This window comes from Balaenoptera musculus, chromosome 1, assembly GCF_009873245.2.
Source record: "Balaenoptera musculus isolate JJ_BM4_2016_0621 chromosome 1, mBalMus1.pri.v3, whole genome shotgun sequence".
Lineage (NCBI taxonomy): Eukaryota > Metazoa > Chordata > Mammalia > Artiodactyla > Balaenopteridae > Balaenoptera > Balaenoptera musculus.
In genome coordinates this window covers 152,542,953-152,567,799 of record NC_045785.1, presented here as the reverse complement: position 1 = coordinate 152,567,799, position 24,847 = coordinate 152,542,953, and the positions used below count along the sequence as shown (strand labels likewise).

At 47.9% G+C, this 24,847-nt stretch overlaps 1 protein-coding gene across 1 annotated transcript; it reads left to right on the top strand.

The window, feature by feature from the left end:
* Positions 1–556: 556 nt before the first annotated feature.
* PM20D1 (peptidase M20 domain containing 1) lies at positions 557–24,635 on the top strand. Its single transcript, XM_036874792.1, is given in 14 exon segments — positions 557–807; positions 3,700–3,786; positions 5,302–5,534; positions 5,982–6,068; positions 7,431–7,546; positions 7,548–7,562; positions 7,866–7,985; positions 8,771–8,846; positions 9,219–9,280; positions 9,523–9,601; positions 11,615–11,686; positions 17,020–17,188; positions 19,676–19,775; positions 20,989–24,635. Coding segments are annotated over 14 exon segments (1,509 nt in total). The 5' UTR covers positions 557–638; the 3' UTR covers positions 21,113–24,635.
* Positions 24,636–24,847: the final 212 nt, after the last annotated feature.

The window sequence follows — 24,847 nt, the reverse complement described above, 5'->3', positions numbered from 1 at the left end:
CTTAATGTATTTGCCTAGAGTTGCAAAAATGCAGTGTTAACATTGATATCAAAAACACTTTCAGCGAATTCCTAAACAGAAGCAAACACTCTCATCTAATATACTTCAAAACAATGTCTATAGACAGAGCAATATTGTTCCAATTCAAATGAAATCAAGCCAGGGGTTGCAGAGCTTCCTCAATGGAATCTAAGGGAATGGTAGTCAAGCCCTAAGCTTCAGAGGAAGTGAGAAGTAGATAAAGGTCTGATAAACTTTGTTCATTTATTTGCCTTTTCCCCCTTTTATTTGGTCTGTTGTCATCTAGAAAGGGATTGACGAGTATCTCAAAGCAGAAGATCAAGTGCAGGCAAGACCTTGCACTAATTTGCCTGGAACCCTACTTCATCTCTGCTCTGCCGCTGCGAGCTACAGGGCGAGAAACCACAACCCCCAAAAGGCCTTGCGGGCCTGGGGCGGGGCCGTCCCGTGGATTGGTTGTCCTGCATTTCCAGGCAAGGGATGATTGGCCAGCCCTGGGAATGGGGTGGGACTAAGGCAGTTGCGGGAATTAGAGCAGTGACAGGGCGAAGATCGCGGGCTGGCTGTTTAGGTCCAAACTCCAGCCCGCCGACTGGCACCGAGGCATTGAGAGAAACATGGCTCGGCCGTACGTTTGCCTGCTGGCCCTGGCGGCTGTGCTGCTGCTAAGTATCGCCACCGTCTCCAGATCGAAGGGCCTGCGGGGCAAGGAGCATTGGAGGGCGCCGCGAATCCCTTCTCAGTTCAGCCAAGAGGAGCGCGTCGCAATGAAGGAGGCTCTGAAAGGTGAACCTGGGTCCCCTTCACCACTTATTCTCATATATAGGTCGCTGTCTCCTCGGGCCAACCCGCGACTCCCTTCTCCTGCCACAGAGGTCGGCTACTCGAGCTCGAGCTCCGCAACACCCCACCGCCGAGCCCTGGCCCCATTCACGGCACCTCGTGCCCGGCTTGGGGAGCCCATTCTTCTCCTAGACCTGGCTTCTGGGGACTCCAGCGTTCCCTGCCTACCCTGGAAGCTTCACCTTTGCCCTTATCCACCCTACCCCACCCCCACCTCCGCTTGCCTGGAGCATGGGGCTTGGCCACAATCTGATCTCTTTTGGAAGAGGTGGCTGCCAGTGTGTCGGGGGGTCATCACTGCCTTGGGGAGGATGGGGCAGGGCAAAGAATCCCCCCAATTCCTGCCTGAAATCTCTGGCCCCATCCCTGCTGGAGGTTGGACTGAATACCCTCCTCCCTCATTTGGGGGGTGTTGCCCCATCACTGCCCAGCTCCTCTGACTGCCCCCTTGAATTCAGGCTGGGGGTACTGGTCACTGCCAATGTAGAACTTGCTGGAAGATGGGGATTCTTGCCCCTCTCCAGGTCTCCTCCTTAGGTGAAGTGATAAAGGAAGGGTCTAATGTCTTTTTTTTTTTTTTTTAGTTTATTTATTTATTTATATATATATATTTTTGGCTGTGTTGGGTCTTCGTTTCTGTGCGAGGGCTTTCTCTAGTTGCGGCAAGTGGGGGCCACTCTTCATCGCGGTGCGCGGGCCTCTCACTATCGCGGCCTCTCTTGTTGTGGAGCACAGGCTCCAGACGCACAGGCTCAGTAGTTGTGGCTCACGGGCCTAGCTGCTCCGAGGCATGTGGGATCCTCCCAGACCAGGGCTCGAACCTGCATCCCCTCCATTGGCAAGCAGATTCTCAGCCACTGCGCCACCAGGGAAGCCCTAATGTCTTTTTAAATGGCACAATTTTAGGGGTCTGAGGGTGCAGTCCCTTAACCTGACACTGGAGGGGACCCCCAAAACTCTTCCCCCCACACTCGAGGTTTCTGTGTGGAGGGGGAGCAGGGAGATCTAAGCTGTGGTGTGAAAGGGTAGGGAGAGATGCTGGGGGTGAGGGTGCTGTGTTCTAGACCCCCCATATTATCCCAGTATCCCCTGCCCCCCCTTCCCTCACCCCATGCCCCCAATTCTGTGGCAAATCCAGATTGTGAAAATGTACAATAAATGTGTAATGAGTAAAAAAAAAAATACAACAGCTTTTAACCTTTGAGAGTTTTCACTTGTTAAATCACTTAAGACTAAATGATCTGAATCTTATCTACAGATGAGGGAAATTGAAGTTTAGGTCAGTTAAATGATCTTCCCAGCACCCCACACCTCGGAGTAAGCACTGGGTGACAACATCTAGTGCCTGTAGTTTCTAGATGGCTCCAAAAGAGGTGTGGGAGTGTTGCCGGGGTGTGAGATGTTCCTAATTTCTTCTCCTAAAGGACATCTCTCCCCTAGACCGCAAACCAAGGCTAAAAATTTATTTACCTTCCCAATCTGCGTTTTCCAGGAGAAAAGAACAAAGTTTCTGTTGAGTGCTAGATCCTGTGGTATAATGAGATCCTTCCTCACCATTGGGCTTAACGCCAGTCTTTTCCCTTCCATTAAGTAATGGATTAAAAGAAACTGCCTACATAAACATGTGCCGGCAGATGCAAAAGCTAACCCTCGGTGTTAAATATAAATTGTGTTTGTGCTGGAGCGATAGGCCTGGGAGGCAGAGCAGGGCTTTCCCAAAGCATCATAGTATAAATAGTTCTCTGAAGGGCATTGGGCAGCAGCTCACCAGAGTCTCCCTGAACAAAAGAAAGCAAAAGCTAGATTAGAACCAAAAAAAGGGGCCTCATAGCAACATGGCTTAGAACGCTGAGCAGGGGACAAAACACCTGAGTTCAGATCTTGAGTCTGCCTCTCAATCTCATGCAGGCAGTTTGTTTAGTCTTTCTGAACCTTGGCTTCCCCACCTATGTGGTAGGCTATGACGCAGGGTTGATTCTTAGCGAAACTGAGTACAGAAGTCAGAGGCCCTCCCTTGACCTCAAGCTGCCCTGGGTGCATTTGTTCCCAGTGTTTTCAGACAGCCATCTAATCAAATAATTTCATGATCCATGTGTTTCTGCGCCCCTCCTCCCCCCCAACCCCCGCTGTTTGCATTTGATAGTGGAACTCTTTAAGAATGTAAAGCCTTCACCAAGGGATCAACCTAGTGGCAATTCAGCAACTGAGACTTCCGGGTAGAGTGGATGAGATTGTTTATGACTGAAGAGCTTGTTTGGGAGCTTCTAAATCCACCCCTTCCCAGCCATCATGTGCCCAAAAAGCTGGCCTTGGCTGAGAGAACAGTGAGACTCAGGATGAGCCAGTCTATGAGGAATAAGCCTACTCTCTGTACAGAAAAGCACACAAAGCTTCATTCTTGTAGGGACCCAGGACAGTGGGCTCCTTAGATTCATTGAAGGGATGGTGGCTTCAGAGGCAGAGTGAGACCTTAGAAGCAATTTATAGCAGCTTCCCACTTAGGGTCAGGATATAAAATCTACTCCTGTCTGACCTCCCCCACCCCATCCCATCTTGGACTTTATTTTCCTTTAAGAACCATAGTAGCCTAAATAAATTCAAAGAACTTGAGTTTAAATCCCAATTCTACTGCTTGTTTCTGGACAACCTTGAGCAGCTCACCTAATGCCTGTAAGCTTGTTTCCTCAGTTTCGAATAAGGGAAAACAACAGTGCCTACCTCAAAGGATTGTTTTGCCCTCCACAATAAGATAATGAATGCAAGAGAGCTTTTTATGTACAGAGGGCTGTGGAAAAATCAATGGTTGTTATCATCTTCCATCTCTGACTCTGATAGGTGCCATCCAGATTCCAACAGTGTCTTTCAGCCCCGAGGAGCTCAACACGACAGCCCTGGCTGAGTTTGGAGAATACATTCATAAAGGTCAGCCACAAACTGTGCAAAAGGGGTAGGAGAGGTAGCGCTGGAGACACAGTGCTTTTACAAAGTGATAAAGAAGTTTAATTTGTGACTGGCCAAGGGCAACCTAATTTGAATGGGCCTCTTTTGACCAAAGTTTGTACATAGTGGGGAGCGATAGAAGGGAGAGTCCAGGAGTTAGAGTGGACACAGAGTAGAGACTATAGATTTGCCCTTTGAAGAACCAAGGCACATAGCTGTTGGGTTGGAGTTTGAACTCTCCCAATCTTTGCCCTAAATATGTCAGTCAATAAATATAATCTAATCAAAAGGTAGGACTAGGAATTCCTTCTCCCGTAGTTTCCAGATCTAAGCTCCATGCTCCTCCCACCCCTACCTCCATACACATACCTACAGCCCACACATGCGCACATTCCACCTACCCAAGCCCTACTCCAGATTCATTACTAACACATTTCTGAGCTTCTAGGCAGTCAACAGCTTTGAACTATCACATCAGTCCTCTCCCCCTTCCCCACTGCCCATGAGCTAAAGAAATATGGGTCAACAGAAAAAAGGAGACTTGGAGCTCCCCCTCCCCATAGAAAAAGCTCATGGAAAGTAGTGAGGCCACTTTCCTAAATCAAATAAAAAACAGCCCCCCTCAAGTCCCAGGTGGGAGGGGCTGGCAAAGGCACGGCAAGTAGCCCCCTCTCTAACACTCTGGGGACGGGTGGATCTGGGATCAATCCAGCAGGCTGAAAGGTCCTTCACTAAATAGGAGATAAAAATCAGGAAAGAAATGAACAGTAACAGTAGACTAGATAGCTGGCTGACAAGAAAAAAGCATATTCTTCATTTTTGTTTGTTTGTTTGTTTGTTTGTTTGTTTTTAGGTATCCACAGAGGTATATATGGATTCTTCCAACACAGCCCAGAGGGAGATCAAAGTTCTTTCTCCCATGTTTCTAAGGCCACCTGTGTTAATACTTATCTGTAACCGGAATAGTTGACCCTGGGAACACCCACACCTGCACACAAAATTGTGGCCATATGCTAGACAGAATAATCTTTTATCTCCATATAACACAAACATTAAAAGTATTGTTTTGTAAAAGAAAAATATCTCTGATTTTTTAATATATATATATAGTGGTCATGTTTGGTTCCAAGTAATTTGGAAACTGGGGCCTATTATATTTAGAATTTAACATAGTCTTTGTCTCCGTCATCCTGTAACGTGTATTTGTGACAACATTAGAGGTCAGACCAAGCCAGATCTTGAGCTCTTATCTGTCATAATGGTGGGGTCTTGATATTCAGGTTATTACACAGTAATAGCACATTATAATATAGGGAAGAGGTATTTCAGAGATTGGGCAAATCAGAAATCAGACTGGCTTTGTACCAGAAGGCTTCCTAAAGGAGGCTGCATGTTTTAAAGGAAAAAAAATAAGCAGGGAGAATCAAATGGTAGGAAAACCAAAGGCAACTGTTGAATCTGGCTTTCTCTCATTGCTTTTCATCTCTTTGTTTCTAGTCTTTCCTACTGTGTTCAAAACCAGCTTTATCCGGCATGAAGCTGTGGGAGAGTACAGCCACCTGTTCACTGTCCAAGGCTCGGACCCCAGCCTGCAGCCCTACATGCTCCTCGCTCACATTGATGTGGTGCCTGCCCCTGACGAAGGCTGGGACGTGCCCCCGTTCTCTGGGTTGGAGAGTGATGGCTTCATCTATGGTCGAGGCACACTGGACAACAAGAACTCTCTTATGGTCTTGAAACGCTGTGTTCCCTCTGCCTTGGAGTCCTAAAGATTAACCCAGGAGGGGGGTGCTTGGCTAAGCCCTGGAGGCAGGAGGCTATGGTAGAAAAGAACCTTGGCTTCAGGATACCTCGGTTCCAGTCATCAGTTTGTCACTTCCCTGGGCCCCGATTTCTCAAGTGTGAAATAGGGATTAGAGTAGATGATCCCCAGGTACCCTTTCAGCTCTGACTTGATAAATTTATGCTTTTCTCCAGGTGGTATAAGTTTCATGCAGAGCTCTGCTTCCCTACATCCCATCCCCTGGGACCATTTTAATTTGTTCTCTCCAAAGAGAGTCTATCACATCCTAGTCCCATCAGCCCTATTGCCAGCAGCCAAATGTCTCTGATGTGCGTTGGTGCCACACCTTAGAGAATAAGCCTTTCTCCTCTTCCATTGTCCTTCTGTCCCCCAGGCAATCCTGCAGGCCTTGGAGCTTCTGCTGATCAGAAACTACATCCCCCGAAGATCTTTCTTCATTGCTCTGGGCCATGATGAGGAGGTAGAACCCCCTCATCCTATACCTATCTCTGGGTCCCCTATTGGGGGAGGGAGTATGCTTCACCCTGGTCTGGTTTGCTCCCCGGCTGCACTGTCTCCAGGATATGGCGTGGTGATTTGCCAACTTCTCTGTGTATCTGTCGCCAGAAATATCTAAGGACTTTGACCAAAATGCAGATACCTGGGCTCTGTGCCATAGATCCGAATTTGTTGTTGTTGTTGTTGTTGTTGTTTTAAATTTGTATTTATTTATGGCTGTGCTGGGTCTTCGTTTCTGTGCGAGGGCTTTCTCTAGTTGTGGCAAGCGGGGGCCACCCTTCATCGCGGTGCACGGGCCTTTCACTATCGCGGCCTCTCTTGTTGCGGAGCACAGGCTCCAGACGCGCAGGCTCAGCAATTGCGGCTCACGGACCCAGCCGCTCCGCGGCTTCCCAGACGAGGGCTCGAATCCGTGTCCCCTGCATTGGCAGGCGGACTCTCAACCACTGCACCACCAGGGAAGCCCCCGAATTTGTTGTTTTTTAAAGACTTTTTTTCTTAAGAGCAGTTTTAGGTTCACAACAGAAATGAGAAGATTCAGAGGTTTCCCTTATTCGCACGAATGCACAGCCTCCGCCAATATCAACATCCCCCACCAGAGTGGTACATTAGTTACAAATGATGAACCTACACATCATAATCACCCAAAGCTATAGTTTACATTAGGGTTCACTCTTGGTGTTGTACATTCTATGGGTTTGGACAAATGTATAATAACATATATGGTATCATTATGGTGTCATACATATTTTCACTGCCCTAAGAAGCCTCTGTGTTCTGCCAATTCATCCCTCTCTCCTTCCCCCAAACCCTGGCAACCACTGATCTTTTTACTGTCTCTATAATTTTGTCTTTTCTAGAATGTTATATAGTTGGAATTATACAGTATATAGTCTTTTCAGATTGGCTTCTTTCACTTAGTGATATGCATAGATCTGAATTTTTAACAAACTCCCTGGTAATACCTGAGGCAGGCACGTAATCCATCAACTACACCTAGAGAAGGACTGGTGTGATGGGAAGAGGAATAACAGGGAGATCAACGAATGTGTTTTATTTCCAGTGATGCCACTTACTTTGACCCTGGGCAAATCACTTCACACTCTGGGTCCCAGTTTCTTCACTTGTGAAGTGAGGGGCGTTGGGCCCTTCCGTCTCTGACACTCCAGGATTCTGTGAGGCAGGATTGTCGAGGGCCCTGCCCCCCAGGAAGGAGCCTGGGTGGGGAGGCTCTGGGGCCGCCAGCTATGCTGGATGGGTCTCTGTGAGCTACCTCTGGAGGTCTGGCTGAGAAGGACTGTGGCTCTGGGTTCAATGTCTGCAGGTATCAGGGGTAAATGGGGCTCAGAAGATCTCAGCCCTGCTACAGGCAAGGGGCATCCAGCTAGCCTTCATTGTGGATGAGGGGAGCTTCATCTTGGATGGTTTCATTCCCAACCTCCAAAGCCTTTGCCATGTGAGTAAAGCAAAACCCCAGCCCCCAGCTTGGAAGGCGTTCTCACCCCTTAGAGTTGACCTCAGCCTGGTTGTCTCTAGGCCATGGCTGATCAACTCTTATTTTACTCCTCTTGCTTTAATCACCCCCCGATCTTCGACCAGGTCTGGGCTTCCCTTTCCCTTCCTCCTCTAGAAGTAATTTGTTAAGCAGCATGAAGCTGACCTCCTGGCCCACCAGACACTGCACAGATGGGCCTGGGGCCTATGGGATCATTCAGGGTGGGAGGAGGTCAGGAGGGCCCTCTCTGACCCTCTCCTACAGGGTTTCAGTCTCCGAGAAGGGTGCAATTAACCTTATGCTGCAAGTAAACATGACTCCAGGCCATTCTTCAGCTCCTCCAAAGGAAACAAGCATTGGCATCCTCGCAGCTGCTGTCAGCCGGTAAGCAATTCCTGGCCCTGCTCCCTTGCCAGACTCAGGCTGGAAGACCTGGCACTTTCCCACTTTGAGTTTGAGGAAGCTAAGCTTCTTGTCCTGAAGCTGGGCTGAGAAGCCACGATGGGGGCTGCAGGAAGGACAGTGGGTTAGATGTCAGAAGAGGATCTATCCATCATGGCAAGTAAGGGCCAGCAGACAAAAGCTAGGTTAGCTAGCTGGAATAGTCCAAAGTCCAGGCCTGAAGTTAGAGCTCACAGCTGGAAAAGAACTGTCTAAATTCTCCACCTGCCCTGGCAAGATAGCTAAGGTAAATAAAGGCTGCTGACTGTGGGTGAGGAGAGCAGGGTCTGTAACAGCAGAGCTTACCTCTGGCCGGTTTTCTTGCAGAGTAGGAAGAAGAATTATATTCATTCAGTTAAATATTTAACTATCTACCATGTTCAAGACTTTGTGCCCAGTGATGGGCATACAGACAGTCCCTTTCCTCTAGGAACTCAACAGTTAGCGGAAGAGACTGACAATTTTGCTGCAGTGTGGTAGGTGCAACGAGTGGGGGTGCCTACCTTGGGCTTGGTAGACAGGGACACCTCCTGCTGGTGGAGCAGAGGTAGCCCTACTTGTGCTTTGAGATCTTGGAACGGTTGGATTGGTGGAGGTGATGGGGAGGTGAGTGGGAGACCTCCTGGCCAGGCCTGTTGAAACATCCTATCTCTATCTCTCTCCTTCTCTTCAGACCGCTGGTCTTAGACTGAGTTGGGTGAGTCTTGAGAGCTCCATTTCTCTTCCAGACTGGAGCAGACACCAATGCCAAACATGTTTGGAGGCGGGCCATTGAAGATGGCATTGCAGCAGCTGGCAAATGAGGTGTGAGAAGGAGTCTCGCAGACCCCTTGTCAGCTGTGGAAGAGGAAGAAAGGGTGGCGGAGAAGTTGCCTTTCGAGTAATAAAGGAGCCCTACTGCTGACCAGTGCTCTGCCCATTCTCACCTGTTCCCAGCCTGTGGCTGAGCCCAAGAGGCAGGGATCCAGCTTGTTCTTTGGGGCTGTTGGTGCTCAGGCTGAGAACCTGAGACCTAACGTCGGGCACCCTGAGGGAGCTGGTTCCCACTCATCCTTGAGGCTACTGCCAAGTGCCCTCAAGGCAGATCTAAAGTAGGGAGAGACCCAGGCCCCAGAACAGTGAGCCTGTTATGCTGACCCCTCTGAAATCCTGCTGACCTGCTGCTTTCCCTTTCAGTTTCCCTTCCCTGCCAACATAGTCTTGAGCAACCTGTGGCTATTTCAGCCCCTTGTAAGCAGGTAAAGTTTTATCTTTCTGTCCCTCATATCCCCCACCCCAAACCTACCCACTTCCCAGTCCCCTCTCTTTGGCTTAACTGGGCCTGGCTAACCATCCCTCAGCCACCAGACACTACATCTAATCCATACATAGGACATCCCTCCTGGTCTTAAAGATCTCCAAGGTTCGGGAAAGGGGGTAATCCAACAACCCATTCTTTCTTTCCATTGTACAATGTCTTACCTTAGCCCTTCTGCTTTAGGTTGATGGAGAGGAATTACATAACCAATGCGCTAGTCAGGACCACCACGGCACTCACCATGTTCAACGCAGGGGTCAAGGTAACACCACCTGGTTCCTCCCACACATCCCTCCATCCCTTGGCTTTATCTCCTGGCTTCTCCTTCCTTCTCTGGTTACAATTTGAATAGTAGGAAGGCCCAGTGCTGAACTGTCCTGTGTCATCAGATGGGTAAGCCTCAGGAGCAAGGGTTCTAGCTGACGTCTATAAACTCCGTGAAATTACTGGCCAAGTTTCATATATGTGCATTTCAGGGGCCCCCCTCAGGTTCTCTGGGTCTGTACCCCTTCAAAAAAACAACCATTACACTGGTGTGAAGAGGCATTATTTGGGAGTTAACTCTTGTGACCTATACTCATTCAACATGTAATATATTAATTTAGCATTTTGGTCACGTAGGCTAAAGATTCCCAACCTCCCTACCACCTTTTTGTTATTCTTCCTCATATTTTGAAAGATTTATTCACCTCACAGATTTAATGAATGATGAATATATTTTCCCCTAGTGTTACCCTGAATTGAATGAGAGAAACTCACCTGCCATTTTAAAAATCTATAACTTAATTTAAAAAAAAAAAATCTATAACATTTGTGATATACATAACACTTAAAATACATACACTGTCATTCCCCAAAATACAGTAAATATTGGGTGGCCTTTGCAAACGTAAATTCTATGAGGTTTACTTTTTTTTTGGCCATGCAGCGAGGCTTGTGGGATCCTAGTTCCCCGACCAGGGATCAAACCCCGGCCCTCAGCAGTGAGAGTGTGGAGTCCTAACCACTTGACCACCAGGGAACTCCCGAGGTTTACATTTTATAGAAATAAGTTTCAGGTGAACCAATACTTTGATAATTTTTTTTCCAAGAACTACTTTTCAGCAAATTGGTCTACTTCCAGTTGGACCAGCCAGTAAGGGGCTTGTCTGTTTGAACTAGCCACGCTAGCTCGCCTGGGCTGAGGCCTTTCTGAAATCTGGAAAGGAGTTAGACCATTCCAGTTTCTACCAGTACCACCAGCACAACTTCAAGGAACACCATTCACCTAGAATACAGTGTGGCCTTGTGGAGCCCTGGTACTGTGCAGCCCGGGTTGAGTGTAAGTGAATGGTGTCTCAGAATTCACTCCTGATGTAACTGACTGGAGTGTCTGACGTGTCAGCCAGGCCTGAGCTGGCTTCACCAGCTGCCTAGAGAGTTCACCAAAATAACAGTACTGTGTCCTTGCATTTGAATGGTGTTTTTATCTGTCCAGAATACTTTCACATTTGTTATTCCATTTGGTCCTCCTAACAGAGGATTATTGCCCCAATTGCCAGTTGAAAGACAGAGGCACAAAGAGGTTGTCATTATTCAAAATCACATGGCTAATTTATAACAGCCAGTTCTCCTGTCCCTAGTCTGGTGCTTTTTTGCACCATACCAGTTCAAAGAAAGATAACGCAATTGGGGAATCTCTTCTCTCACGGCCTCTTGGGAAAAATTCCCTCCATAGCTTAACTCTCTTCTCCAATTAGTCTTGGGTTTTTCCTGGTCAAACAGAGAACAGAGTCAAATTTTGCAATTGGATGTGGGAAATCACCATCACCATTGCCACCACCATTACCATGATCACCCCCCTCAGGGCCATGATGGGGCCTCAGATGCTCTGGGTGCCCTATCCTGAGTAAGGACTAATGCTGACCGCTGCAGAAATGTCCTGGGTGCCCTGGGAAAGAGCACACACAGAAGACTGCCAGTGGCACTGCATGGGGCCAAAGCAGAGGTGTCCATGCAGTCCCAGACAAAGCAGTCTTGCTCTGAGCATCTCTCTGTGACCCCCTCCAAGACCAAGAAGCATGAAAGTCTGGCCTGAAGCAGAGACACACCTCTAGCGTTGAACACATATCAAGGGCCCAGAGAAGACAGGGGCTGACTGAAAAACTTAAGCCTTGGATTTTTCAATCAAATCAGCTTCCTCTCCCCCTGCAGGTGGTAGTTGGCACTTCCTGGGAGGGGTCAGGTGCGGGGGACTTGAGGTCGGCTCAGCCAGGATTTGTGGTTCTCTCTCTAGGTGAATGTCATCCCCCCTGTGGCCCAGGCCACCATCAACTTCCGAATTCATCCTGCACAGACAGTCCAGGAGGTATGTACCATGTGTTCCTGACAACTGAGTCAGCATCAGTGAGATGTGTCTGTCGGGACTGGGGTGGAGCTGCAATCCCAGGGCTGGCCCAGGCTCTCATTTGTTCAATGATTTTTCAAAGGCTTCCTATGTGCCAGGTGCTTGGCTGGGATAGGAGATCTCTGGCTTGGGGGAGCTTGGAGTCTAGGGGTGGGAGATGAATGATAATAATAAGTGACAAATAGGAAATGATAACAATAGTAGCAAACACAGACAGTGAACTTTCTGTGCTCTTGGCACTGTTCTCAGGTAGACACATACTCATTTAATCCCTACAACCACTCTATGAAGTAGGAAATGTATTATCCTCATTTAACAGGGAAAACAGAGGCATAGATCAACAGAGGAGGTAAAAAACATGCCCAGGATTATACATCCAGCACTAGTTCCAGAGTCTGTGCTTTTAGCCACTACACTATACTAGGATTATAACAAATAGGGATGAACAAATTACCACAGGACCAGTGCAAAGAAGGGGGCTGGTGCTACCTCTGGGGATCAAGAAAGTCTTTTGTGATCACTAGAAATTTGAACTGGGACTTAAAGACAAATAGGACTTTGCTAGAAGTAAGACATTCAGAGTACAGCTAAAATAAAGTCTAAAGAGTTGGATAACTTGGGGGAGAAGTAATGGAAGATGAAAATGGAGCTATAGTTTGGGGATCAAGGCCTTGTATGCCATGCCGAGGAGTTTGGACTCTAATCTGCGGACAAAAGGGAACTGTCAGAGGTCTTCAAATAGGGCTGTGATAGACTCAGATTCTCTTTTAGGGAGACAGTGCTAGCAGTGATGCTGAGGAAGCCCTGGAGTAAGAAGAAACAGTTAAGCTGTTGCAACATCTCAGGCAGTGGGTATAGAGGTTTGAACTAAGGCTGTGGTCATGGGGTGAAGAAGGTACCCACCAGAGGTGGGTGTGAGAGTTGGGTTCAGCAGGGTGCTGTGTGTAATGGATGTGGGGTGAGTGAAAGGCAGGACGGCCCCACGGTTTTAAACCTGGGTAGTTGGCCAGGTGCTGATGCCTTTAACCAAGATTGGGAATTCAGGAAGAAGAGCGAGTTCACAGAGAAATATAAGGGTTTAGAAATTTGAGAAGCTTCTAATATATTAATAGGCAAGTATAAATACCTCAGATCTAGAGAAAGAATGAACTAGAGATAGAGGCTGGAGTATTATTAATTGAAACCTCAACAGCCAATAAAATCCCATGGGAAGGGTGTGTGAAGTTTGGAGAGAAGAGGGTTGCGGACAGCACCTTGCAATGTTCTGCTATGAACATCAATTTTAAAATTATAAAAATGAATGTGTAATTGCAAACCATGATGAGTGCTATGAGGAAAGGGGGCCAGGTGCTATCACAGAATATAACAAGGAACCAGACCTTGTCTGTGGGGTCAGGCAAGGCTTCCCTAAGGATGTGATATTTGAACTGAAAGCTAAAGGGTGAAAAGAAATACACAGAATGTTTGACATCTGTAGGAAAGGCTAGCTTATTTAAACATCAGGTTGAGCTAAAAAGAATTTAGAAGGTAAATCTGATCCTTCTGAAAAGGATCAAAAAAGGCAACCTAACAACTGTCAGATGAATAATATGTTTCAGGATTAAGCAAGGTAAGGGTCAGGTCATCGAGGGTCCGCCACATTTAGCCTTCTGTGGTCCTTTGTCCCTGGGGCCTTCCGTATGGAGGATGTTGTGTGTCCTCACACAGGGTGGGAGGCACACCCCTCATTGCAGGGGTTGGGGGGATGAGTTGACAGCCTGCCCAGAGTCACCCAGCATTGGCAGGGAGCTGGGACAGTGTAAGCCCTGGGCTCTGCTGCTTTTCATCCAGTGCCAACCTTTGTCCTCTCCCTGGGGACTCATGGGACCAGGAAATCACTGAATTCCCCTAACTGAGCTTCTTTCCACCAGTTTTTTTCCATCCTCATTCCAACTCCATGCCCTTTCCACGGGCTGTTTTCCACCAGCTGGGGCTTTCATCTCCCCAGGTTCTGGCACTCTTCCCTCCTCTCCAGTCCCCTGCCACAGTGGCCTTCCTTCCCAGCCTATCTCGTGAAATCTCCGGAATCCTCAGGCCCATCCTGCTCACCTGCCCCAGGGAGGAATGCAAAGCCCCTGTTATCCCGAAAGCACACAGCACCTCTTTGTCCTGGTCATTCCTCTCCCTCGTGCCCCGATTCCATGCATCAGGGACACTCCCTGCTGGTCTGAGGGCCGAGGGTGCAGAGCCTTGCGCTGGATCCGATGGAAACATAAATGGCTCCCAGAGCCCTCTTCCTCCATCTTTAGCTGGTCTCTCCCATGTCGTGGATGTAGATAGGTCTCCGGCACCCATCTGTGAGGAACAAGAGCCTTCAGAAATGTAACAGGCTACCATGTAGAAAGTTTGTTCTGCATGGGCCTCAGGGAGTAGAAATAAGGCCACTGGGAGATGCTTCAGGGAGCCCCCACTTAAAGGAGAGTTTTGGAGTATGGCACCTTGGATGGTAATGAGCTTCTCAGAGGCTGGATATCCACCTATCTAGAGTGTTTTACAGAAAATTCCTTTCTTCCTTCATTTATTCATTCACCAAGTGTTTACTGAGTGACCACTATGGGCTAGACATTCTTCCAAGCAGTTGGGAAAATGGTGAACAAGCCAACATTCCCATTCTAAAGGGGCTTAGGTGCTAGTGGGTAGAGACAGCAATAAGCAAGTAATCAAATAAATGAGCAAGTAGAAGAAGTAGGTACCACAAAGAAAATCATAGGATGATGTGTCCCAAAGCAGTCGTGAGGTAGGAGTGGAACAGTGAGCAGCTCTAATACAGTGGTCAGTCCTCTCTCAGGGGGCATTTACATTGAAACTCAAGAAGGAGCAAAGGCCTGGGGACAGCATTCAGGCAGCCAGAACACAGGCCTCTAATCTCAACAGAGGTGAAATCCTGCTGATGTGTCTTGTACTCTTTTATCCTGTGGACTATACAGAATATTTTAAAAATAAATAAAAAGAGGTGGGGGGAGGTTAGATGCTACAGGAAGCCATATCTCAGTTCATTATTAGGAAGACATTCATAACAGGGTTGTTCAAAGGTGGAATATATTAAAACACATGACGGTGAGCTTTCCGCCACTGGAAATATTCAAGGACAAGCTGGTGACAGCCTGTCATAGACGTTCTAATGAACAGCCTTTCAGTAGGATAGAAGCTGGTCTTGCTAACTCTAAAGACCTTACTAATTTTAAGTACACATTGTCCTTGCCTTCAACGAATTTATCATTCACTTGAGAGGAAAATACAGCTTCGCATAAAATAGAAAAGAGCTCAGAGAAATGAGGGATCAATGTGCTCTACAGTGACCTTTGAGGTCCCTCTTACCTTTGATGAGTCCCTCCTCTTAGTCCCATCCTTGTGCCTCTGATTATTGCCCAGGGTGGTCCCTCCATTCTAAACAGGCAAATAACAGCTAACATACATTGAGTGCCAGGAACCAGCCTAAGCACGTTACATATATTCCAGCAGTGGTAACAACCACCTTACCAGGTAGGTGCTACTATTATCCTTCTGTTAACAGACGAGCAAGCTGAGACACAGAGGTTAAGGAGCTTGCCAAACATCACACAGCAATAAGTGGCTGGCTGTGGCACAAAGTTTGGTGTTACTCCTCAGTTTTTGTACATGCCCCTCTCCATGCTCAGACTGCCTCTTGCCTCTTCTCCATCAGTTTCGTATCCTTCCTTCAAATTCTGGCTCAAAATTCATACCACAAAGGAATCCATCTTAAATGAACACCACCCTCTTTCTGGCTCTACTCCACACCACCTCAACCTGTAGGTACTTTGGAAGCAGTAAAGCATCATCCCTGTGAAGTCAGACCACGTTCGGATACCCAGCCCAGCAATACTAACTGGATAAACCTTGGGCAAGCTCCTTAATGAGACAACTCCCATTATTATTATTTTTATTGGTTCACATCTTTTAAAATGTGTGTATCCAACATTCATTGCATACCTTTTATGTTCTTCGTACTGGAAATATAGAAATGAGGTGTTTGGGTCAGGACCTATCCTAACAGCTGGTGGGAAACCTGGGCTCTTGTGCTCATTGAGAGTGGTCCATTCTGTGTGCCGTCTTCAATTTCTGGAGGCAGGAACCTTTAAGTAAGTTGGCACAGGGAGCAGCAGACACTTCTGCGGATGACTTCAGGAACCTTCCAGTGGGTCAAGAATATATCCAGACTATATATTAATTCCTGTAGCAGAGTATTAGGGACATAAGTGCTAGAGTGAAAATAAGCTCTGACAAGTGAGTTGTCTCCTACCCCTAATCCAACAGCAGGGCATTTGGTTTGGTTTAAATGGTGGTTTCTAAGCCAGAAGTAGGAACCCTCATTTTCTTCCCAGACTCAGCTCATAGCATGCTTCTAGGGGACACTGACCTAAAAGTGGTCCTCTTGAGATAATGCCCCCCAATTATGAGACAGACACTCCCCTTTCTAGGGCAGAGACAGTTCTAAAACAACTGCTGATCAGATGGGTTGAGACTAGTGCTGGGGCTTTTCCCTGGGTGGCTGAGTGGGCTTGGGGGGCCACCCTAAGTCAGCTGCCTGGTCCATTCCCACATGGCTCCACGTGACCCAATCCTCAGGGTCTGGTCTACATCCTGCCTGGGACCAGGACTTTTGCTGAGTTCAGCTCTAGTCATTTCAGACTGAATTTTCTAGAAGCTTCCTCAGGTTCCTTCCTGAGGAAAGGAGGCACAGAGAGAAAACTTTAATACCGGTCCCCCAACTCCTGACTTCTTGTCTGTTGAGCTCATCTTCCTGGCTCCAGTGCAGTTGGTTGCAAAGAGGAAGCAGGGATGCCCAGAGAGAAGAAAGAAAGAAAGTATATGACCCTGTCACCACCTGTCAGAGACTCTCCCAGGCTGAAGTGAGGTCATCACATCTATCCCCCGTCTCAAGATGGTTGAGATTTCCACTGTGCTGTCTCTTCTACATTTTCACCCAGCCCATGGTTCTCAACCCAAGGGAAAGGACCCAATTTCCTGATTTTCCAATCCCCCACCTGCCTCTTGGCTGTAAGGCAACCTCCCAAATATTTAACCTAAATCTACCATGCTGTAGATTTCCAGGAAGACCAGCCCTTCTATCTCCTACAACCAGTCGGCTGAAATTGAGGTCCCAGTGCCAAAATGAGTCTCCTCTGTAAACTCCAGGGCTCTGCCTTGCTGGGGAGAAATCAAGACTGTTTAAATTCATACGGTACTTGGATAGCAGATTAATAAATCGAACTCCCTTTGTTTCCTCCCTCAAGGTCCTAAAACTAGCCAAGGACATTGTGGCTGACGACCGGATCCAGTTCCACGTGTTGAATGCCTTTGACCCCCTGCCTGTCAGCCCCTCTGATGATCAGGCCTTGGGCTACCAGCTGCTCCGCCAGACCATACAGTCTGTCTTCCCGGAAGTCAACATTGTTGCCCCAGGTAATGACTTCATCAGCTGTGGCTGGGGGGAGGGGGGGCTGGAACTGTATCCTGTCTAATATCCACTGCCCCACCCCCACCCCAGCTGTTCAGCCTGGAAACAGCTGGCTGCTTCCTCTCCTGATGGGACTGGAACTGTATTTTCCCCTCTCAGTAGAAGTGAAAAAGCAAACAGGAAAGGATCAGAAACAATAAATTAGGTCAGCCAAGCCTGGGTCCTTGCTTAACCTAGGCCAGCCAGTCTGGCATGGAGGAGAGGATCAGCTCCGATTCCCCCTCCTCTGGAGGAGCCACAGAGGGGGCCAGGTTCCCCATCTGGTTCTGATCCATTCTAGGATAGCAGTTCAGCAACAGAGCTCAAAATCCGCAGCCCAGAAACTCCTCCTGGCTGTACCATCTGAATAAACGCCCTTCACCTCTCCCGGTAGCAGCGCCTCTACACCCCTTTCCCAGTCTTCTGGCGTACCTTCCAAGTCTATGCTGTATAGACAGTGGTTCTCAAATTTAAGAGGAGAAGAGGATCACCTAAGGAATTATTAAAATGCAGATTACCTGGACCCACTCCCAAAGATTCAGTTTAACCAGCTCTGGAGAGGACCCTGGAATCTGCCTTTTTAACAAATACCCCAGGGGATTCTGACACCGGAATGATGACTGACCACAGTTTGAGAATCTGTGGTCTGTGATGTGAGGAAGAGATGCTCTGATGTGAAGACCTGTGTTCACTTTCCTTTTTTCTAGCTTTAATCATGGATTCTCTCATTTTCTAAGCTAATATTAATGCTTAGGACCTGCCCCTGTGCTAGGCATGGGCCCTTAAAGAGATTACAGTGAAATTCTGCACCCATAAGCTCCTCGGGTGTGGGGAAAAAGAGCAGCCTTGTTTTTTTAATCAACTTAAATCTGACCCACTCCTCAGAAATTCAACCTCAGACATTACTGAAGCCTCCAAGCACCACCACCACCACCCTGAGTCAGGCCCTTGGGGTCTTACACGACAGCATAGCATCAGGGTCCCTTAGTCTGTGGTCATCAGTCCTTGTGGTTGCCTCTGAGACATCCATTGTCCTGGCCACAGGGTCACTTCAGGTTGCAGATTTCCTCTGATTCCCTGGCCTGTCTGGGGGGTGAGATCTTTGACTCTAGACCCAAGAACACACCCTGAATGTACCCTCTGAGATTTGCCACCTGCTTGGACTCCTGCCACAGAGCAGGGCCTGGGTCCCCACCATCTACGAACCCTGGCTTGCACACTCTCAGATTCTCCTCTCTTGGCCCTCAAAGGCTCCCTACCTTACCCTCTCCTTTCTGGGGCACCTGCCATAATCCCATCGACAGAGTTGGGCTTTTACAGAATAAAGATAGGCAGGCATCAACTGGCAGAAATCCCCAAAGCCAGGAATTGTGAAGGGGCTGATTATACATTTAAAACCAGGAGTGGAAAGTAGAACAAAACACAAATTACCATCCCACATCATCCCACCACACTTTAACTGATGTTCCAGGGGGTCTTTTTTCAAAGAACACTCCTACTGGGGAATGGGATGACCTGCTACCTTCAGGAGAGTGGGACACTAGAGAGTATCCTGGGACTTTCCAAACCTGAAGTTTGACTCTAGGAAGACAGAGTCATCCTTCAGAAGACAAGAATAGCAGGAAATTATGTTCTACTTGAAGAAGATTACATTTTATAGCAGTAAAATTCCCCCAGAGAGTGTTTATTTCTGACCTGGGTGATATACGAGAAAACTCAGGCAATAAGGAAGATGTACTTAGATTTCTGGATATCTAGATTTCTAGAGTAACCTGGCTATGGGTATGAAATGATGCTGTTGGCCTCCATGGTCATCACGGAGACAGGGCACTTTGGACCACTCAAGGGATGTCTCATTAATGCCTTTGGGAAGATATCCCATGTTCCTGGCTGAAGTGGTGTTTTAGAAAGGTTTTGAGAATGGGTAGCCTGAAGGACAAAAATTCATAGCCTCAGCCTTCCAAGGAAGGGCCAGACATCTTCTGTGTTGACACAGGGGTCCCAATTTCCCAGGTAGCCCACCTGCCACCACTTCCTTGGCTTGGCTGCTCACATAAAGCCCCATTCCTCTTTTTTTTTTTTTTTTTTTTTAAACAAAGTACAAAGGAAGGCACTTTTTTTTTTTAATCCATTTATTTATTTATTTATTTATTTATTTATTTATGGCTGTGTTGGGTCCTCGTTTCTGTGCGAGGGCTTTCTCTAGTTGTGGCAAGTGGGGACCACTCTTCATCGCAGTGCGCCGGCCTCTCACTATCGCGGCCTCTCTTGTTGCGGAGCACAAGCTCCAGATGCGCTGGCTCAGTAATTGTGGCTCACGGGCCTAGTTGCTCCGTGGCATGTGGGATCTTCCCACACCAGGGCTCGAACCCGTGTCCCCTGCATTGGCAGGCAGACTCTCAACCACTGCGCCACCAGGGAAGCCCCCATTCCTCTTGATTCTTCCTTTCTAGGTACTTGTATTGGCAACACAGACAGCAGACACTATACGAACCTTACCACTGGCATCTACCGGTTCAACCCCATCTACCTGCAGCCTCAGAGCTTCAGCAGGTGAGTGAGTGGAACAGGTTTGGACAGCTTGGTGGAGAGAGGAGATACATCTGACCTGTCCCTTTCCCACGCCGTTCTCCTGACAGTCCACAGAATGGGAGAAACTCAGGGTTTGCACAAACTAACATAAAGATATTGTGGAACCCAACTGGCCAATTTTCCTGAGTGCCAGAGTCTTGCCACTCCCCAGAATGTGTGGGAATTGGTGACTGTTTTCAGGGATGGAGATAATCAGATGACTGGAGAGAATCTGGAAGAATTAGGACCCTTGAGCGCTAATCCCACCTCTTCCTCCCTTTGAGAGAGTGCTTCCCCTCTGGATCTCATTTTCTCCCCCAAGAGGGGGGACTCCAGAGTTCTCAATTTCCAGTCAGTGAAATGCAGACACATTTGAGGTCAAAGGTGGGCTTGTGCTTTGAATTCTTAAAAGAAAACACACTGTAGGAGTCTGAGACCTACGCACTAATTTCAACTACTGCATGTGAATTACTACTTTGTGGGTTCTTCAGCAAATTTTTAGTCCTGGGGTATGGGGGGATGATTGCCATTTACCTCTCTGCTCCTTACCATATCCAGCTCCGATTTCCTCATCATGTCAGTTGCCAATAAAACAAAAGTATTTCAATATGAGCTTAAGAACAGATTTCATGGCAGGGTGGGGGTGTTCGTTTTTTAACGGGGGTAGGGGAAGGTAGCTATTCTTTATTTCCTTTCATCTTTGAGGTTACATGTGTGGTTGCGTTGTGTTGTGTTGTGTTGAGGCAGGTTGTGGGCATCAGATCTGGAGGTGAAGTTCTAGGTGAAGTAAAGAACCCATAGGTACCCTGGGCAGTTCCCCTCTATCCACTTGTGCCCCTAGTAATGTGGGGTGGGGGGGTGGCTGGCTTAGAGATAAGTCTAGCTGGAATTCTGGCCTTAGAATTAAAAGGTAACTTTCCCTCAGAGGAGAAATTATCAAATGGATTCCAGAGCAGGAGATGATTTGCAGTCCCCAGGAGTTTATTATTATCTGCCCCCACTGTTCTTCTCCATGGACACGGATCCTGGAGAGATGACCGACAAGTCATATGAAACCTCGCTTCCTACAAAGGGCTGCTCCCACCTTGCCCACTTCCTACCCCTGGAGGGTCAAAGGCCAATGGCTTCAGGGGATGTAGGGTGGGGGCACTTGTACTAGAGCAATGGACTCTCCCCCCAAATCTCTTTCCCTCAGCATCCACGGAATCAATGAGAAAATCTCAGTCCAAGCCTACGAGACCCAGGTGAAATTCATCTTCGAGTTCATCCAGAACGCTGACGCAGACCCAAGGCCAGTTCCTCACGTGCACGAACTGTGAGGCCGGGGAGCCAGCTGGATTAGGGATGGCTGATGCTGGGCCAGGACTAACCCAAGGGGGAAGCCAGTGTTGATGAAACTTTGGGTCAAAGTCACATTATAATGACCTCACCCACCTGCCTTGCTCACTCCTAAACTCACTCAACACTCAAGAACAAGGCCAGGGAGAAGGGGAAGGCCAGCAGGAACCCGGCTTCTCCCTTCCTCCCGGCAACTCCATCCCTCAGCTGACCGGCATTTACTGCCTTCTTGTCCCTGTCTTAGAAGGTATCTGGCTTGTCTGTCTCACGCTGGTGATTTAACTGCTCCTTGTTAAGTCCTGACTGAACAAATGCAGATTTGAAAAATATCAACCAGATTTGACCTTCTACAAGTGTTAATTTAGGGCAGCTTGTTGGGCTGCCTTTTCCATGGCTTATATATATTTCTTCTTGCTGTAATTTCCTTTCCTCCCCCACCCGCCGCCCCGTCTTCTTGGATTGTTTAGCTGGCTCTTCATCTCTCCTCTCCTGCCCCTGCACCCCTCCCCTTATTCTCCCATTTATTCTACACCTGGAGCAAGACTTAGTCAAACTATGATACTCCCATAATTGCCACAACAATTGGTCAAATAAAATGGTCTATGCCGCATCAGCTGGGGGGGTAAAACGGAGGCAGGGGGCTTTGGAGGAACCCCAGACCTCCTGGTTCTGGAGGCTGGAGCTTGGAGAAGAAAGCCTCTGTCCTTGGGCTCCTCCCAAGGGCTCCCTGGGCTTTGCTCCCTCCCCTGCCCTGTTCCTGCCACCTGCTGCTGCTGTCCCACCCCAGGAGGCACTAATCTGTGGAAACATTTCCCATGCACATCCCACGGGCTGAGCTCCCAAGAGAAGGGCAGCCTCTCTCTGAAGCCCAGGACCAGCAGGACGCTGGCATCATGTCCTAATTCAGACTTATCAAAGGGAAGTGGAGGGCATGGGGTGGGGGGACTGCCTGGAGGGGCTCTGCTCTGGCTGGTGGGGAAGGGGGAGGGGCGAGCTGCCCTCCCTTAGGGGACTGCAGAGCTCCTGTCTTTTTTCTCTGGGATCTAAGCCTGAGCATATTGGAATCTGCTCAGTAGCTGTCAGGTGGGGGGCATTGAAAGGCAGCATTTCTTGGCTCAAGGCTGCGAGCTGTGCTTTGTGGATCACAAGGGAGTCAAGGTCATGGAGGGAGACACAGAGGGAGCTGAGACCTGAGAGACTCCCTCTTATTTTCCTCTCCAGACAAGGACCTTCCATGCCTTCCTGGGGTTTCATGACAGTGGGCTCCTTTTCCCTCTTCACAATCCCCGGCGCCTCCTGCCCGCCTGTGGATGTGAGCTGTTCTTAGGAGCTGGGGCCTAATGGAAAGTGTTAGAAACACAGTGCAGGAATTATTTGAGGTTTTCTGCTACTCCCCCTAAGATTCACATTCCTTCCCTTGCCCTCCCTTTTTTGGCCAATTCAATACTTATTCAGCCTTTGTTAGAGGGTGAGCTGAAGAACAAAAAGGATTCTTCACATTTGTGCAGAGCTGTACAAAGTGCTTTCACAACACCTTATCTCCTCGGAGCCGCATCATAAGAACCCCCGTGAAGAAGGCGTCGTTTTTCTTACAGAGGGGGAGCTGGTTCTCAGAGAAGTTACGCAACTAGCTGGAGGCAGATTCAAACCCATGTCACCTGGCCCCAAGTTCATTGTTATTCCATGATCCTATGTGACGGATGAAATCTACTCCCCATTGATTATCTTATTTAATACTGACAATCACTCCAAAGGTGTTATTGCCACTGTTTTTAACAGATGAGGCAACTGAGGCTCAGAGGTTAAGTAATTTGTCGTGCAGGTGTTAGGGGCAGAGTCTGTCTGCATCCAAAGCCTGTGCTAATAGTACTGAAGAGGAAACTGAGGCTCGGCGAAGTCATTTGCCCAGATTACACAGTTCTTAATGGGCAGCCTTAGAATTCAAATGCAGCTCAAAAATCCCCAAGTCCAGTGCTTTTTCAGTCACACCACACTGCCTGCCCCAAGAACCTGTGGTGTCTGGCTCATTCATTCTGACCCAGGGAGATCTCAAGGACAAAGGCTGTTCTACTGTTGGATTTGGTTCTTAGCTCAAGCTCTCTGTTCCCCTGGCTGACCTCTCCCTATTCACACCTCTCCGTCCGTCTGGCAGCATTCCTTACACACCCACCCTCTGCTTCTGGGTTCAGCTCTTCCCCCTTCTTGAGTATGGGGACAGCCAGGTCTCTAATGATCTGTGGGATAACTGGGAGAAGAGTGAGCAGGGAACCCTGTCCCTTTCTGGTCTCACCACTCTCTTCGAGCATCAGAAACAATAGTCTTCTGAGCCCCCGGAGTGGAAAGGAAATACTTGAGAGGGAACTGCTCCAAATCCTGGCTCTGAGAACACAGAAATTCCAGCCCTGTGTCCCCTGAAGTTTTCTGGAAAGAGCAGCTGAAAGTGCTGGCCAGAACAACGTGAGCCCTAAGATTCTGGGCAGGATGGGACAATGAATCTGGGACTTTCCTCCACCCCTACCTTCATCCATCTGCCACTCCCCAAATCCACCTTGAAAGAGATCCAGCAGATAATCACAAGTACACCGCACACCCCCATCAAGGACTTAGCTCAAGCTTCTCACTCATACCTCCCTAAGGTTGGAAGGAAGACAAAATACTCATAAGCAAAGAGAGTGGGAAAGGAAAGGAGTAAATTCTGGCTGAAGTCCCTTGATTTTGAACCCGAGTTGCTGAAAACTTGACCATTCTAGACCCAGTATTCTTTTCTTCCAGAGGAAATATGTGAGACAAAGTTCCTACTGAAGAGTCGGACACTTCATTAATTTTTGCAAATTTTAAACCTAATTAAATATTTTAATAACAATGAAACTATTTGCAATTTCTGTGTCCAGTGTCCATGAGGCTATCAATAAAAAGGATAAGTATCATTTCATATATGTGACATCTAGACCTACAAATGTAAGAATGCTATAAATTATTTAATACTACAAAATGTTCCTCAGCCACCATGTGCAATGTTGCAAATATTACACTAATTCATGAGTTCCTCCAAAACCAGAAATTGGGACTCAAAGAGGAGCAAGAAAGTGGTCGCTCAGCACTCCTGGGAAATAACATGTCATGCAGAAATCTATTACCATCATGCTATCTGAGACAAAGGACTTGACAAGTCAATTTTCTTTTCCCTTAGGTAAGCACTTTGACAGCTGAATTCCTCCCTGCGTTTAGGGTGACAGGTGCTCTGTGCCAGCACTGAGTGCTGAATCCCAAGTGACAGAAACACCCCTAGGTTTTTAATAGATTTAGTTCTTTTGTGGCTGTAATCTATGGTACCTTCTAAAGCATGAAGCCCAGGGCAAGGAGCTCTCTTGCCCAGATCTAAGAGATAAGGTCTTATTTTATATACCCCATGGTGCCCAGTCGGGGAAATCAGGAAGGCCTCTGTGGTAAGGAGGTCATGAATAAGCAAAGACTTCAAGATTGAATAAGAGTTAACAAGGCAAAGAATTGGGGAGAATGGGGCGGTGGGGGGTGGGGGTTGTGGGGAAGATGTGCCAGACAGAATAGAGTGTGCAAATGAGAGCCTGCTGCCTTCAGGAAACTGAAAGGAGGCCTGTTTGGGCCTTGTAAGTTAGGATAGGAATTTTGGAACTTGACTTAGGGACAATGGGAAAGGAAAGAATAGTTAAGAGGTTATTTTTCCTTCCTTCCATCTT